This window comes from Strigops habroptila, chromosome W, assembly GCF_004027225.2.
Source record: "Strigops habroptila isolate Jane chromosome W, bStrHab1.2.pri, whole genome shotgun sequence".
Taxonomy (NCBI): domain Eukaryota; kingdom Metazoa; phylum Chordata; class Aves; order Psittaciformes; family Psittacidae; genus Strigops; species Strigops habroptila.
This window is the reverse complement of record NC_044301.2, coordinates 27,754,996-27,769,110: the sequence shown is the minus strand read 5'-3', so window position 1 is coordinate 27,769,110 and position 14,115 is coordinate 27,754,996. Positions and strand designations below refer to the sequence as shown.

Below are 14,115 nucleotides of genomic sequence, written 5' to 3'. Positions count from 1 at the left end.
GCTCCCCTCCCCCAACACATCTAGTTTAAAGCTTTCCTGACCAGCCTGGCAAGCCTCCTACCAAAACAGCTCTTCCCCTTCTTTGTCAGACCAGCTCCACCAGCCTCCAGTAGACCTGGCCTCCCAAATGGAGCCCCATGTTCTAAATAGCCAAACCCCTGACTATGGCACCAGCATTCTAACCATTTATTAACCTGCCAAATGCGCCTAGCTTTTTTAAGGTCCTCCCCTTTGTCCTGGAGAATCGATGAAAAAACTATCTATCTGAGCTCCAGAGCCCCTAACCACCTCTCCCAGGGCTCTGTAGTCCTTCTTAATGTTCTCCAGGCTACTGCTATCTATATCTATCTCTAGCACCCACATGGACCACTAGAAGGGGGTAATAGTCAGCAGGACTTACTAGATCTTAATTGATCTATAATGATTCCTTGCCTAAACTCAACATTTAAAATTAAGTTCTAGATGAGGAGCAAATTGTTACTAATAAAGATTTAGGAATGATCCTTCAGGAAATATATTGTACTATTTCTCTGCATGACATAACCTTGTAAAATGATATTTTAGTTTTAAATTTTAACACAAAAATGTATCACTAATCCAGAAAACGTCCAAAATATCAGCAAATGTGAACTCAAAGTAAATAATCAGGCTGTTCCAACAGTTAAAATGCAACCCACAGTAAGGCAAAAAGCGCTACTGAAAAAAATACTGTTAGAACTACTAAGGCAAAACCATATTATTCCGCTCAGGAAATACCTTTGAGAACAAGACATTTAGTATGCATAACAGACAGGACTGTAAGGACATCACCCAGAAAAGCTTTATCCCACAAATGAGGCTCATGGCAATATCATGAGAGGTTCCTACACTTAAAAACTTTAGATACCAACAAGTGGTTGAGATAGACAGGAGAAGCTTATGCATTAAAATATGGAGAGTACCCAGCTGGAAGTACAGAATATCTTTTAAGTTCTCATCTTCATGAAATATGAGAACCAACAGAGATCAGGATCAGCATGAGGAAAAATGAGAACAGGTTTGCCAGTTTTATCCACTGCCCTGCCTCTCTGGCTATACCCTCTTCCCCATGTGTGTTGGGTCTGGCTGGGCCATTTTAAAATTTTAAAATATGGGATCTGAACATGACCTGAATGGTATGGAATGGTATGGAATAAGGGGTGGATACTGTCCTGGGTTCAGCTGTAGCAGCCATTTTTCTCCTTCTTAGTAGCTGGTGCAGTGCTATGTTTTCAACTTTAGTCTGGGAACAGTGCTGATAACACACCGATGTTTTTAGTTGTTGTTAAGTAATGTTTACTCTGACCAAGGACTTTCTCAGTCTCATGCTCTGCCAGGGAGGAGGGGAAGCTGGGAGGAAGCAGAGACAGGACACCTGACCCAAACTAGCCAAATGGGTATTCCATACCACAGCACGTCATGCCCACTATAGAAACTGGGAGGAGTTACCCAGAAGGCCCAGATCACTGCTTGGGTTGAGCTGGGTTTCGGTCAACAGGTGGTGAGCAATCTTTTTCTCTCCCCTTGTTATTCCCTTTATCATTATTATTATTGGTGGTAGTTGTAGTAGTTTTGTATTATACCTTAGTTAGTGGACTGTTTTTACCTCAGCCCGCGGGATTTACATTCTTTCCATTCTCCTCCCCATCCCTCTGGGAGCAGCAGGAGGAAGAACAGGGGGGAGTGATTGAGCGGCTCCGTGGTTTTGAGTTACCGGCTGGGTTTAAACCATGACACTATGATTCTATGATCTGTAGCAGTGCTTACTAGCAGTCACTAAAACTGGTTGAAGATTGCTGAAGGTACAAAAATTACACAGATGTTTTGGGGAAAGTGGTTTTAACATTGCAGTTGTTCCAGTACTATGTAAAGTGTAATTTTCTTTGTAAAAGCATTCTGGAATAGCTGCTGAGATGGGAGGAAAAAAACTTGAGTTTAATATTTTTTTATAAAGTATTGTTTATTTAAATACCTTTTCATAAGCTGTCATTTCTAAGTGTTTAAGACTACTGAGGAGAAATTTAGGTCTCTTTTAAAGAACCTTTAGGTTAAAGTTAAGACATCCAAAATGGGATAATGCACAAATCCATAAACCTCTGCAGTACTCCTTTCCCCTGGACCCACAAGCCTCTCTTCTTTATATAGAACAATGATTTTTCGTCTTGCTGTTTGCAGGTGCTCCTGACCCAACAGCAGGTGCAAGCATAGATGATGAAAACTGCTGGCATTTGGATGAGGAACAGGTCCAAGAACAGGTTAAACTCTTCCTTTCCCATGGTGGATACCATGGATCAGGGAAGCAGCTCAATTTGCTTTTTGCAAAGGTATGTCAAGTACTCTAAACCTTCCCTCTTTTCTCTATCCCCACTCCCCCAGCCAGTCTTATTAACATCTTACTCGAAGTCCTGTTGTTCTAAAACAAGGCAAAGCCTTTGGGAGAGTGATGGAAAGTTAATAAAGCAGTGGTACACAATCTGGTGTGTCTTGAGATCAGTTTAAGGATATGAAGTAACATTTCAGCTGTCTACAGCTTTTCTGTTCTCTTCCTTCCTACCCCCAAAATGTTGGAGAAACCTGTAGAAATGGTCTTGCAGTAGCTTGCATAATAGAGTTATGGATTACTTGTGGAAGAAGAGTGTTTGCAGAATTGCAATGGGATACTGAAACTAAAAATTGTTACAATTGGGAAGGCAGACTATATTTTTCTACTTAAATTTTTTTTCTCTTCAGATATATAAATTATATTTCTTATTTAACAGAGGTGGAATATTTAACACTGCAGCATATTGTCTGTACTGTGGTTTGCTTTCGTTTTTTCAAGTTTGTATTAAAAGACTGATTTCCTAGGTGCGAGAGATGCTAAAGATGAGAGATTCAAATGGAGCTCGCATGTTGACGTTGATAACAGAACAGTTCATGGCTGACCCTCGTCTGTCACATTGGAGACAACAAGGAAATGCAATGACTGACAAGTATAGGCAGCTCTGGGATGAACTGGGTAAATGTATAGACTTCAAAATCATTTAGGTGTTCATGTGTATAATGAAGAAATAATTACATATTTGGGATGGAGAGAAACTTTGTTGTGGTACTAGGTAAAGCAGGATAGAGTTTTCTGCAGTTTTGCTTGTTCACTTAAGGTTGGGTGAAATTGAATTTCTGATCTACTACATGAGACAGCAGGAGAGGAAGCATGGTATGAAACAAGTATGATTGCAACATATGTAAGTACCTGAGGATTTAAAAAGAATAAAGCAAAAAGTGGAAATGTAGCTATACAACTGAGGGAAGGTATATAAGCCACTAGTGCAAACTGAAAAGATTAAGGAAGAAATCGATTCACAACTAGAGAGAAATAGAAGGCAAAAAGAGAAAAATCATTAGGAGTATGAGGAGATAGCAACAAAGGAAAGCAGAAGTCCATTATTGAGCAGGAAAGGAGATCAAATAACAGAGGGCTATAACAATTAACACTGCTCTACAGGAAAGGTCAGTTGTGACCAGATATATGACTTGTACAGTGGAGAGAGGAACACAGGCTGAAATGGGAAAGGAATATTTAAACTGGTAAAGTCTGAAGACACTTGCTCTAAAGTGTTTGAGAAACTCGCTGACACAGTTTTGAACTGCTGCTTTCAGGAGTTCTCAAAATCTATAGGAATTTGTGGTAGGGAGAGGAAATTTAAAACAACTTGAAAGTAAATGTCACCAATATTTTAAGGTGGGTAGGTGAGTGGAAAGAATAATATTAAGTAACCACCAGCATGCTTTCCTAGATGTAAGGTATTGGAACGAATTACTAACCAGTTGGTATGTAAGCATATAGAAGATAAAAGTGATAAAAGAAAACCTGAATTATTTAAAATACAGTGGTAATTCTAATTTGTTTCTCTAAAAGATAATTCACTGAGTGTATGAGTAAAGGAATTAATGTGTATATCTTAGCTATAGTAAGGTTTTAGATGCTGTCTTGGAGGTTTTCTCAAAGCAAGTTGAAGACACACAGCCTAAATGGAATTGCCTTGTGATTCATGAAACTTGGAGTAGTTACCTGTGCTCTCACTCAATCTGGAAAGGCACTTCAAGTCTAGACTTACAGGACTGTCTTGAGACATGTTCTGGTAAAACTTCCCAACCACCACCCCCACCCCAAAAAACCCCAACCAAGACCCAACAAAACAACAACACAAAACTTACTGATGACACCCCTTGGGACAATATGTAGACACTGTGGAGAACAAAGCCAAAAGTAATGCTCTTGGTACATTTTAAAGGTCCAAAAACAAGATAAATGACATTAAATCCAAGAAAGAATAGCATGCTTCATTTAGAAAGGAAAAGTCAAAAGCAAAATTTAAGTTTTCCACTGTTAAAGGTTAAAGATGACCATGATTGATTGCATGTTGTCTGGTAGGCTTGACTGGATATAACCTGGTTTGCATAAATTATGTTCATTCTAAATGAAGCATTAGGCTAATAAAGCACTGGCTGTCTATAGTTGATATTACGGACTTCTGTGGTGGAAAGCCTTAATGTCAGAGCGGGTGGTTCTGTCAGTGTAGATATAAGTACTTCGCCTTCAGGTATATTCTTAGTACGTAATACTACATACTACATATGTAATACATACTCCTAGTATGTAATTTTTATGATACCTTATCTCACTGGAGAATAATGCTTTTTGCCAAGCTTGACATGTATACAGCAAAATTTTATCCCACCATACTGAAAAACAGAGGGTCTTATGCTTCATTGCTTATGTGGGTTGAGCTGGTAGGTGGTGGGAGAGGCAGAAATGTGTTCTCCATCTGTTACCTGTAGCAGTCTTACTACATACTGCCAGTAAACATAAGAGGTTTTGTTAAAATTTTCTTATCATCAGCTCCTCTTCTTGTTTCATCAGTCCCATATTAACATCATCTTCTTGACAGCACCTATCTGAAGGTAGAACCTCTCTGCCTGTGGCATCAAATAACCAATATTTTAGATCAAATTGATTAGTTTACCTCTATTTAATCAGAATTGTAGCTGCCACTCCCAAAAAGCTGCAGCCTCACTGCTGCTTCAGCTGCTGTATTTGCAATCTGAGGCAGACCCTATTGTTTCAGTCCTGAACTGCTATGCCTCCTCTAACAGTATCAAAATATGTTGATTGATTGTGTACCATGGTTTCAATTGCAAATACATTTCAATCACTTCAGGTGTGCAATAGGCTAAGGATAGAACTTAACTTAGTTCTTCCACCTTCAGCTTGTGTGTATGTTGCTAACCTGTCCACTTCTTCCCCACACCAGTAGGATTCCTTCCACTGGTGCTTAGCAAGTTCCCTGAAAAAATTTGTTAATTGGATGATTCTCTCCAACTTGACTCCTACCTTGTGTGAAAATTAGAAGCTGCTGCCATGTTTTTGATAGGATTTCACCTTGAGCTTCACTCTAGTTAAACGCATCCCTTTTTCAAGGTGAAACATGCATGTGAATATGCAAAAGTTGAAGGAGGTTTTAAGGGAGACCAGAGTTACAATGGCAAACTACAGAAGGAAGAGCAGGATGTCCCTGGCAACCCTTGATCTGTGCCAGTAGTGGCAGAGAACTCAGACATTGGGTTTAAGGGGGCGATGGTATCGCTAGGTTCTAAAATAATGTTGGTTTCCTATCTTGTCATCTTCTAGGATGTCAGAGAACTAAAATATCAGTAAAGGGAGTGGGACATGCATTTGCATACTTTTTGTATTATCTGTTCAGAGTAATCTGGGTGTGGCATATATGTATGTCTTAAAAAAAATCTTTGTCTGTGATCTCTATTTCACAGATAGGTAACAACATTGTAGTTATGGAGATTTTTAAGACATGTAAAGTATGTAAATATAGACTGCTTAATAAAGGCTGGCTTGCTTGCACTGGTATGCTGTCTGCCAACTGCTAGGCATACGGCCACTTTCTCAGTTCCATTTTGTCATAGGTTTTTACACATACTTAAATAACTTCAGCTTTGCTCCTTGACTGGATTGCTTGAGCCTTTCATTAAAAATTAACTAACTGATGCTGTCTGGCATTGGCCAAGCATACTGGAAGGATACATTGGGCTCTGATCAGAATTCCTGCTGAAGTTTATGGTAAATTGTGTAGAAATCAGATTGGGTTTGTGTGTTTGAAAATGCTGATTTAAAAAAACAAAATTAAATACTTCACATCTAAGTATGAGCCTGGCAATTTTCTAATACAAAGTTCTAATTCTATAAGAAATTCTGATTCAAAGGCCTCAAGTTAGCTAGCTAGTTATGTGCAATGCTGTTTTGTTGTGTTTTAAAGCCTCTAGATCAGGAGGAAGAATATAATTATGCTCAGCAGATTCCCCTATTGTACATCAAATAATAGATTGAGCCAAATGCTCCAAAGACATAGTATTGGAAAGATTAAGATTACAGGTCAAAGCTATAAGATTTGCTCATATACTTCTTATGTTAGAAGAATTTAGATGAGCTTCAGTGATGCACTGGTGAACACTTCCAACTTGCCACAGTAATACATGAATGTTTTTACCAGAGTTTAGAGTGGAGGTTGAATTCATGTTGTTGCTGTTTAAATGGTGTCTAGGTTGGTAAATTTCACATGCTGATCTTAATGTGTTTAACTTGGTGACCATGGTTGAAGACTTCAGTATATCAGAATGATTAACTATCTGAAGCCCTCAGTTTGTCTTTTTAATTAAATTGCATTGGTAAAATGGTGGAATATGGAAATGCACAGTAAATATCTGCTGATGCCTGTTGAACTGAGATCTCAGATTTGAAGAAAAGGTCAGTTAACCTTCTTTGTAGTCTATAGGGGAAAAAATGGTCCATGCAATCTTACTACAGCAGTAATCTATCAAAAATTAAGTAAAAGTTTCTTGTTCTCTATGAAAATGAAAAAAATTCCTTAATAAAAGGAGAAAATTTGGCTTTGTGCCCCAGACCAGGGATCATGATGGTTGTGAGGCTCTGCTTTGGAATTAAATGTTGAGCACTGCTAGATGCCGGACATTGAGAAGAGGCTGAATTTTGTTAGCAAATGGGATCTGCAAGTTAATTGGTGTTTTCTGCAGGCTTCTGGCTGTGAAATGAAATTCCCTTTAGCCACATGGATAATACAGGACCTGAATACAAATGCCACATGTCACCATCAGGGCCCACTTTGAAAGAATAGCGTTCCTACTCAAACACTGCACCATTATAGATCATTTAAATATGGGGACTGCATTTAAACTAAAAGCCCCATTTGCCTTATACTGCAATTTAAATGTCCTCTTAGCAAAAGCTAAGTGGCAAATTAAATTAAGAAAGTGCCCACATTTTTAAAGCTGTAATGCAAAACAACCTTTTATTGCTTCTCATGTGCCACGAATGAATCATTATTCTTGTTAACCCTAAACCAAGCCATAACTGGAGCAGGGCTGCTCTTGTGGCAGCTTAATAAAACTGAAACTGTTAAACTAAATCATAGATGCTTAACCTGATGAAAGTAGTCAAGTAGAAGAATCTAAGATAAGTATCTACTACTTGGTAGAGTGAGGGAGCCAAACAGCTTGTCAATATGTAGATTATAAGATCAGATTTTTTTTTGTGAACTACCATTTTCAATATCTGTATCTTCTTGCTTGCCTTTGTGGTGAAGAGACCTCACATAATTTGCATGCTACAAAACAACCATTTCTAGTAGATTTCCTTCACTGGGAAGGAATGGGGGGGATAAGATGGAAAAGATCTCGTAGGTCAAGATAAAGACACTTTAATAAAGCAAAATACTGTGCATGGAAGCAAAGGAAAGCAAAAGATTTATTCTCTACTTCCCATCAGCAGGCGATGTCCAGCCACTTCCCAGGAACTCGGGCTTCGGTACCTGTAGCAGTTGCTCCAGAAGACAAGTACTGTAATAACCAATGCCCCATCTCCTCTTATTTTCTCTTAGTTTTTATTGCTGAACAGATGTTATATGGTATGGAATATCCCTTTGGTCAGTTTGGGTCAGCTGTCCTAGCTATGGCCCCTCCCAAGCTCTTGCCCACCCCCAGCCTACTGGCCTTTAGGGGTGGTGGTGGGGAATATTGGAGAGACAGCCTTGATGCTGTGGGAGTACTGCTCAGCAGTAGCCAAAACACTGGTGTATTATCAACACCTTTCTAGCTACAAATACAAAGCACAGTACTATGAGGGCTGCTATCGGGAAAATTACCTCCATCCCAGCCAGACCCAACACACATGGGGAAGAGGGTATAGCCAGAGAGGCAGGGCAGTGGATAAAACTGGCAAACCTGTTCTCATTTTTCCTCATGCTGATCCTGATCTCTGTTGGTTCTCATATTTCATGAAGATGAGAACTTAAAAGATATTCTGTACTTCCAGCTGGGTACTCTCCATATTTTAATGCATAAGCTTCTCCTGTCTATCTCAACCACTTGTTGGTATCTAAAGTTTTTAAGTGTAGGAACCTCTCATGATATTGCCATGAGCCTCATTTGTGGGATAAAGCTTTTCTGGGTGATGTCCTTACAGTCCTGTCTGTTATGCATACTAAATGTCTTGTTCTCAAAGGTATTTCCTGAGCGGAATAATATGGTTTTGCCTTAGTAGTTCTAACAGTATTTTTTTCAGTAGCGCTTTTTGCCTTACTGTGGGTTGCATTTTAACTGTTGGAACAGCCTGATTATTTACTTTGAGTTCACATTTGCTGATATTTTGGACGTTTTCTGGATTAGTGATACATTTTTGTGTTAAAATTTAAAACTAAAATATCATTTTACAAGGTTATGTCATGCAGAGAAATAGTACAATATATTTCCTGAAGGATCATTCCTAAATCTTTATTAGTAACAATTTGCTCCTCATCTAGAACTTAATTTTAAATGTTGAGTTTAGGCAAGGAATCATTATAGATCAATTAAGATCTAGTAAGTCCTGCTGACTATTACCCCCTTCTAGTGGTCCATGTGGGTGCTAGAGATAGATATAGATAGCAGTAGCCTGGAGAACATTAAGAAGGACTACAGAGCCCTGGGAGAGGTGGTTAGGGGCTCTGGAGCTCAGATAGATAGTTTTTTCATCGATTCTCCAGGACAAAGGGGAGGACCTTAAAAAAGCTAGGCGCATTTGGCAGGTTAATAAATGGTTAGAATGCTGGTGCCATAGTCAGGGGTTTGGCTATTTAGAACATGGGGCTCCATTTGGGAGGCCAGGTCTACTGGAGGCTGGTGGAGCTGGTCTGACAAAGAAGGGGAAGAGCTGTTTTGGTAGGAGGCTTGCCAGGCTGGTCAGGAAAGCTTTAAACTAGATGTGTTGGGGGAGGGGAGCATTGATCCATCCCAACACTCCTGGTCAGTTGCCAGCACCTGTAATAAGTGCTTGGAGCGATGTAGAGATGTTCCAGCTGCCCCAGCCATTGAGTCGGCTTCATTTGGAGCTCGGCTAAGGTGCCTCTATACAAACGCCTGTAGTATGGGGAACAAGCAAGAGGAATTAGAGATGTGTGCAAGGCTACGGGAATATGATGTCATTGGTATCACAGAAACATGGTGGGATGGTTCCTATGACTGGAGTGTCGGAATGGAAGGTTACAGGCTGTTTAGAAAAGACAGGCCAGGCAGACGGGGAGGGGGCGTTGCTATCTATGTCAGTGATGATAGGCTAGAGAGTATGGAACTCTGTCTGGGGACGGGTGATGAGGTAACAGAGTGTTTGTGGGTCAGGATCAAAGGGAAAACAGCAATGGGGGACATTACAGTGGGGATCTGTTATAGGCCGCCTGATCAAGAGGACTCTGTGGATGAAGCGCTCTACAGACGGATAGGAGCAGCCTCACGCTCGCAGGCCCTGGTCCTCATGGGGGACTTCAACCATCCTGACATCTGTTGGAGGGACGGTACGGCCCGGCACAAGCAATCCAGGAGGTTCCTCGATTGTGTGGAAGACAACTTCCTCTTTCAAGCAATAGAGGAGCCGACGAGGAGAGGTGCCATGCTGGACCTTGTGCTCACCAACAGGGAGGGACTGGTTGGAAATGTGACGCTCCAGGGCAGCCTTGGCTCTAGTGATCACGAGATGGTTGAGTTTGAGATCCTCAGGACAGTGAGAAGAGCATGCAGCAAGCTCACTGCCCTGGACTTCAAGAAAGCAGACTTTGGCCTCTTCAGGAACCTCCTTAGTAAGGTTTCATGGGATACAGTCCTAGAGGGCAGGGGGGCCCAAGACTGCTGGTCGATATTCAAGAATCACCTGCTACGTGCTCAAGAGTGTTGCATCCCGACTAGAAGAAAGTGCAGCAGGAGGGCCAGGAGACCTCCATGGATGGACAAGGAGCTGCTGAGGAAACTTAGAGGGAAAAAAAGAAGCTTATAGAAGGTGGAAGCGAGGACAGGCGGCCTGGGAAGAATATAGGAGCATTGCCTGGGAAGCTAGGGACCAGGTTAGGAAAGCTAAGGCCCAGCTAGAATTAAGTTTGGCAAGGGATGTAAAAGATAACAGGAAAGGATTCTATAGATAGGTAGCAAATAAAAGACAGACTAGGGACAATGTGGGCCCTCTCCGGAAGCTATCAGGAGAACTGGCTACCATGGATTTGGAGAAGGCTGAGGTTCTTAATGACTTCTTTGCCTCAGTCTTCACCAGCAAATGCTCTGACCACACCACCCAAGTCTTGGAAAGCAAATGCAGGGACTGTGAGAATGAAGACCTTAGGCCCACTGTAGGAGAGGATCAGGTTCGAGACCATCTTAAGAACCTGAACGTGCACAAGTCCATGGGACCTGATGAAATCCATCCACGGGTCCTGAAGGAGCTGGCGAATGAAGTTGCTAAACCACTGTCCATCATATTCGAAAAATCCTGGCAGTCAGGTGAAGTTCCCGATGACTGGAAGAAGGGTAATATAACCCCCATTTTCAAGAAGGGGAAGGTGGAAGACCCAGGGAACTACAGACCAGTCAGCCTCACCTCTGTGCCTGGCAAAACCTTGGGGCAGATTCTCCTGGACAGCATGCTAACGCACATGAAAAACAACGAGGTGGTTGGTGACAGCCAACATGGCTTCACTAAGGGGAAATCCTGCCTGACCAATTTGGTGGCCTTCTATGATGGGGCTACGGAACCGATGGATAGGGGCAGAGCAGTTGACGTCATCTACCTGGACTTGTGCAAAGCGTTCGACACTGTCCCGCATGACATCCTTGTCTCTAAATTGGAGAGACATCAATTTGATAGATGGACCACTCGGTGGATAAAGAACTGGCTCGATGGCCGCACGCAAAGAGTTGTGGTAAATGGCTCGATGTCCAGTTGGAAACCTGTAACGAGTGGTGTCCCTCAGGGATCGGTGTTGGGACCGGTCCTGTTCAACATCTTTGTCGGCGACATGGACAGTGGGATTGAGTGCGCCCTCAGCAAGTTTGCCGACGACACCAAGCTGTGTGGTTCGGTTGATACGCTGGAGGGAAGGGATGCCATCCAGAGGGACCTTGACACACTTGTGGGGTGGGCCGATGCCGACCTTATGAAGTTTAACCAAGCCAAGTGCAAGGTCCTACACCTGGGTCGGGGCAATCCCAGGCACTGCTACAGGTTGGGCGGAGAAGAGATTCAGAGCAGCCCTGCGGAGAAGGACTTGGGGGTGTTGGTTGACAAAAAGCTTAACATGAGCCGGCAGTGTGCACTTGCAGCCCAGAAAGCCAACCGTATCCTGGGCTGCATCAAAAGAAGCGTGACCAGCAGGTCGAAGGAGGTGATCCTGCCCCTCTACTCTGCTCTTGTGAGACCTCACTTGGAGTACTGTGTACAGTTCTGGTGTCCTCAACATAAAAAGGACATAATGCTGTTGGAGCGAGTCCAGAGGAGGGCCACGAGGATGATAAGAGGGCTGGAGCACCTCCCGTATGAAGACAGGCTGAGAGAGTTGGGGCTGTTCAGCCTGGAGAAGAGAAGGCTGCGTGGAGACCTCATAGCAGCCTTCCAGGATCTGAAGGGGGTCTACAAGGATGCTGGGGAGGGACTCTTCCTTAGGGACTGTAGTGGTAGGAGAAGGGGTAATGGGTTCAAACTTAAACAGGGGAAGTTTAGATTAGATATAAGGAAGAAGTTCTTTACAGTGAGGGTGGTGAAGCACTGGAATGGGTTGCCCAGGGAGGTTGTGGATGCTCCATCCCTGGCGGTGTTCAAGGCCAGGTTGGACAGAGCCTTGGACCACGTGGTTTAGGGCACGGTGTCCCTGCCCGTGGCAGGGGGGTTGGAACTAGATGATCTTAAGGTCCTTTCCAACCCTTACGATTCTATGATTCTATGATTCTAAGAGAGACTTAATTACCATTTTGCCATGAGCAAACTAATGATTGAGTGTTAAATAATGCTTTTTTGATTTGGAAACTGCTCTGATTTTTTCTGATAAAATTTTATATTCATCTCTAGAACCCTAACTAAATCAAGCTATTCTCCATCTATGGTTCTATCTCAGTCATTCCTTCCCTTTGCAATTAGAGAGACAAACTTGTATGAATGGGACATGCCAGCTGCTCTAAACAGGTTATCTCTGCTTAGTACTTAAGGGAAGGGGGAAAAGGACAAAGCAGCTAGGATTCTTGCCAGTATGTCCCTGGAGAAATTTCTTCTTTATGCCAGATTTGGCAACTACTTCAGGGCTGCCATGAAAAAGAATCACTGAAGTTAAGCATTCATTACAGTTTCTGTGTTTTAATACTATTTTTCTGGATATGCATACTTCATGCAATCCCTTTTTAGGATCCACTATGCAGTAGAAACAGTCACTTTTCCCCATTTTTTATGGTATTTCAAAAATGGTATAGCAAGGCTTTAATTCTGAAATTTGAGTGCCAAGCTTATATCCATATTTACATAATTTCTTTGGGTATCTGAAGTTCTACTTGAATCATGTTCTGCCTTAAAGCTAAGGAGAGTACAAATGCCCTGCATCTTCAAATTTCATAGTTTAGATTAATCAGTTGCACATATTACATTTCTGACCTTGAAATGAAAGCTGTAGGAATGCCCATATTTCAAAGGAGATGGGATGCACCATGATTTGCACCATTTCCCTTGGCCTTTCATTGTGGGACTTATGGACGATCTTACACATACTTGTGTCTACAACTATGTCATATTCATGTCCAGTAGACTGTCTTTGCTTAACCGATAATCCTTTTCTTACTATCAGTTTGCTTAGTCTTAGCTGCCATGGTGTGGTTGCCATAACAGTTACAAAATGCATGTGCTTTCAGTTCATGCAATTGAGGTTACAGCTCTTTCACAGAATAAACCGTTAATATATGTCAGTGCATTTGAATGATTTATGCTGTTGGAGACACTAAATTAAGAGTACTTATGAGTTAGCATCACAAGACAGTTTTGGCACTCTAAGCCCTGAGTTATGGATGACAATGTAAAGGCCCTGGAATGTCTCAACTGTTGCTGTCAAGTTAATTTCCCTGGTAGATGAAGCCAGGCTGCTGTTGTGCAAAGATGGGTTGTGTCCATCTTTTTTGAGGGTGATTTCCTTGCTCCTTCTTTAGAAACAGTAGAAGATTATTTGCATGTGATATAATAGTATCTGAAATTGAGGGTATATGAGGCTGGAGTATGACAGTAAGCGGGAGCTATTTTCTAAGAGGGTATTCTTTCCTGTGGTTAAACTACATTTATCGGATTTGAGGAATAATGGTGAAAGTAATTCACTTTAGTTTATAAGCATAGCTTGAGGGGTTTATTTTTAGTACCATACAGAAAGTTTGGGTTTCCATTTAGTTCAGTTGGATGAAAGTACATTTACAGTAGGAACCAAATTTCTTCATGTACCTGCATTAAAACAGTTTTTTGAAGTTTTTATTCCTAAACTGTTGAACCAATTTACTTATGAATGTTCTAAAATGTTCTAAAAAATTGTTCTGTATTGGAGCTGGTACAAAGCTCATTGTGGCCCTAACTGTAAAGTCGAGACTTCCAAGATTAAGGTCAGAGTTTTACTGTGAGCCCAAATAAGCTGCTATTTAATTTTCTGATACTGCTTCTAGTAAATACCAGAGCTAAAGAGAAGTAATAGATCTATGGAGAGAAATTACTGA

The 14,115-nt window shown here is 41.6% G+C and overlaps 1 protein-coding gene across 1 annotated transcript in view; it reads left to right on the top strand.

The window, feature by feature from the left end:
• The window catches only part of LOC115618985 (zinc finger SWIM domain-containing protein 6-like), a 68,384-nt gene that overhangs the window by 7,494 nt on the left and 46,775 nt on the right, over positions 1-14,115 (top strand). Inside the window, exons 2-4 of the mRNA XM_030511002.1 lie at positions 1,811-1,820; positions 2,194-2,342; positions 2,866-3,016. Of these exons, the coding sequence (XP_030366862.1) occupies positions 1,811-1,820; positions 2,194-2,342; positions 2,866-3,016 (310 nt within the window). The remainder of the gene's footprint in view (positions 1-1,810; positions 1,821-2,193; positions 2,343-2,865; positions 3,017-14,115) is intronic.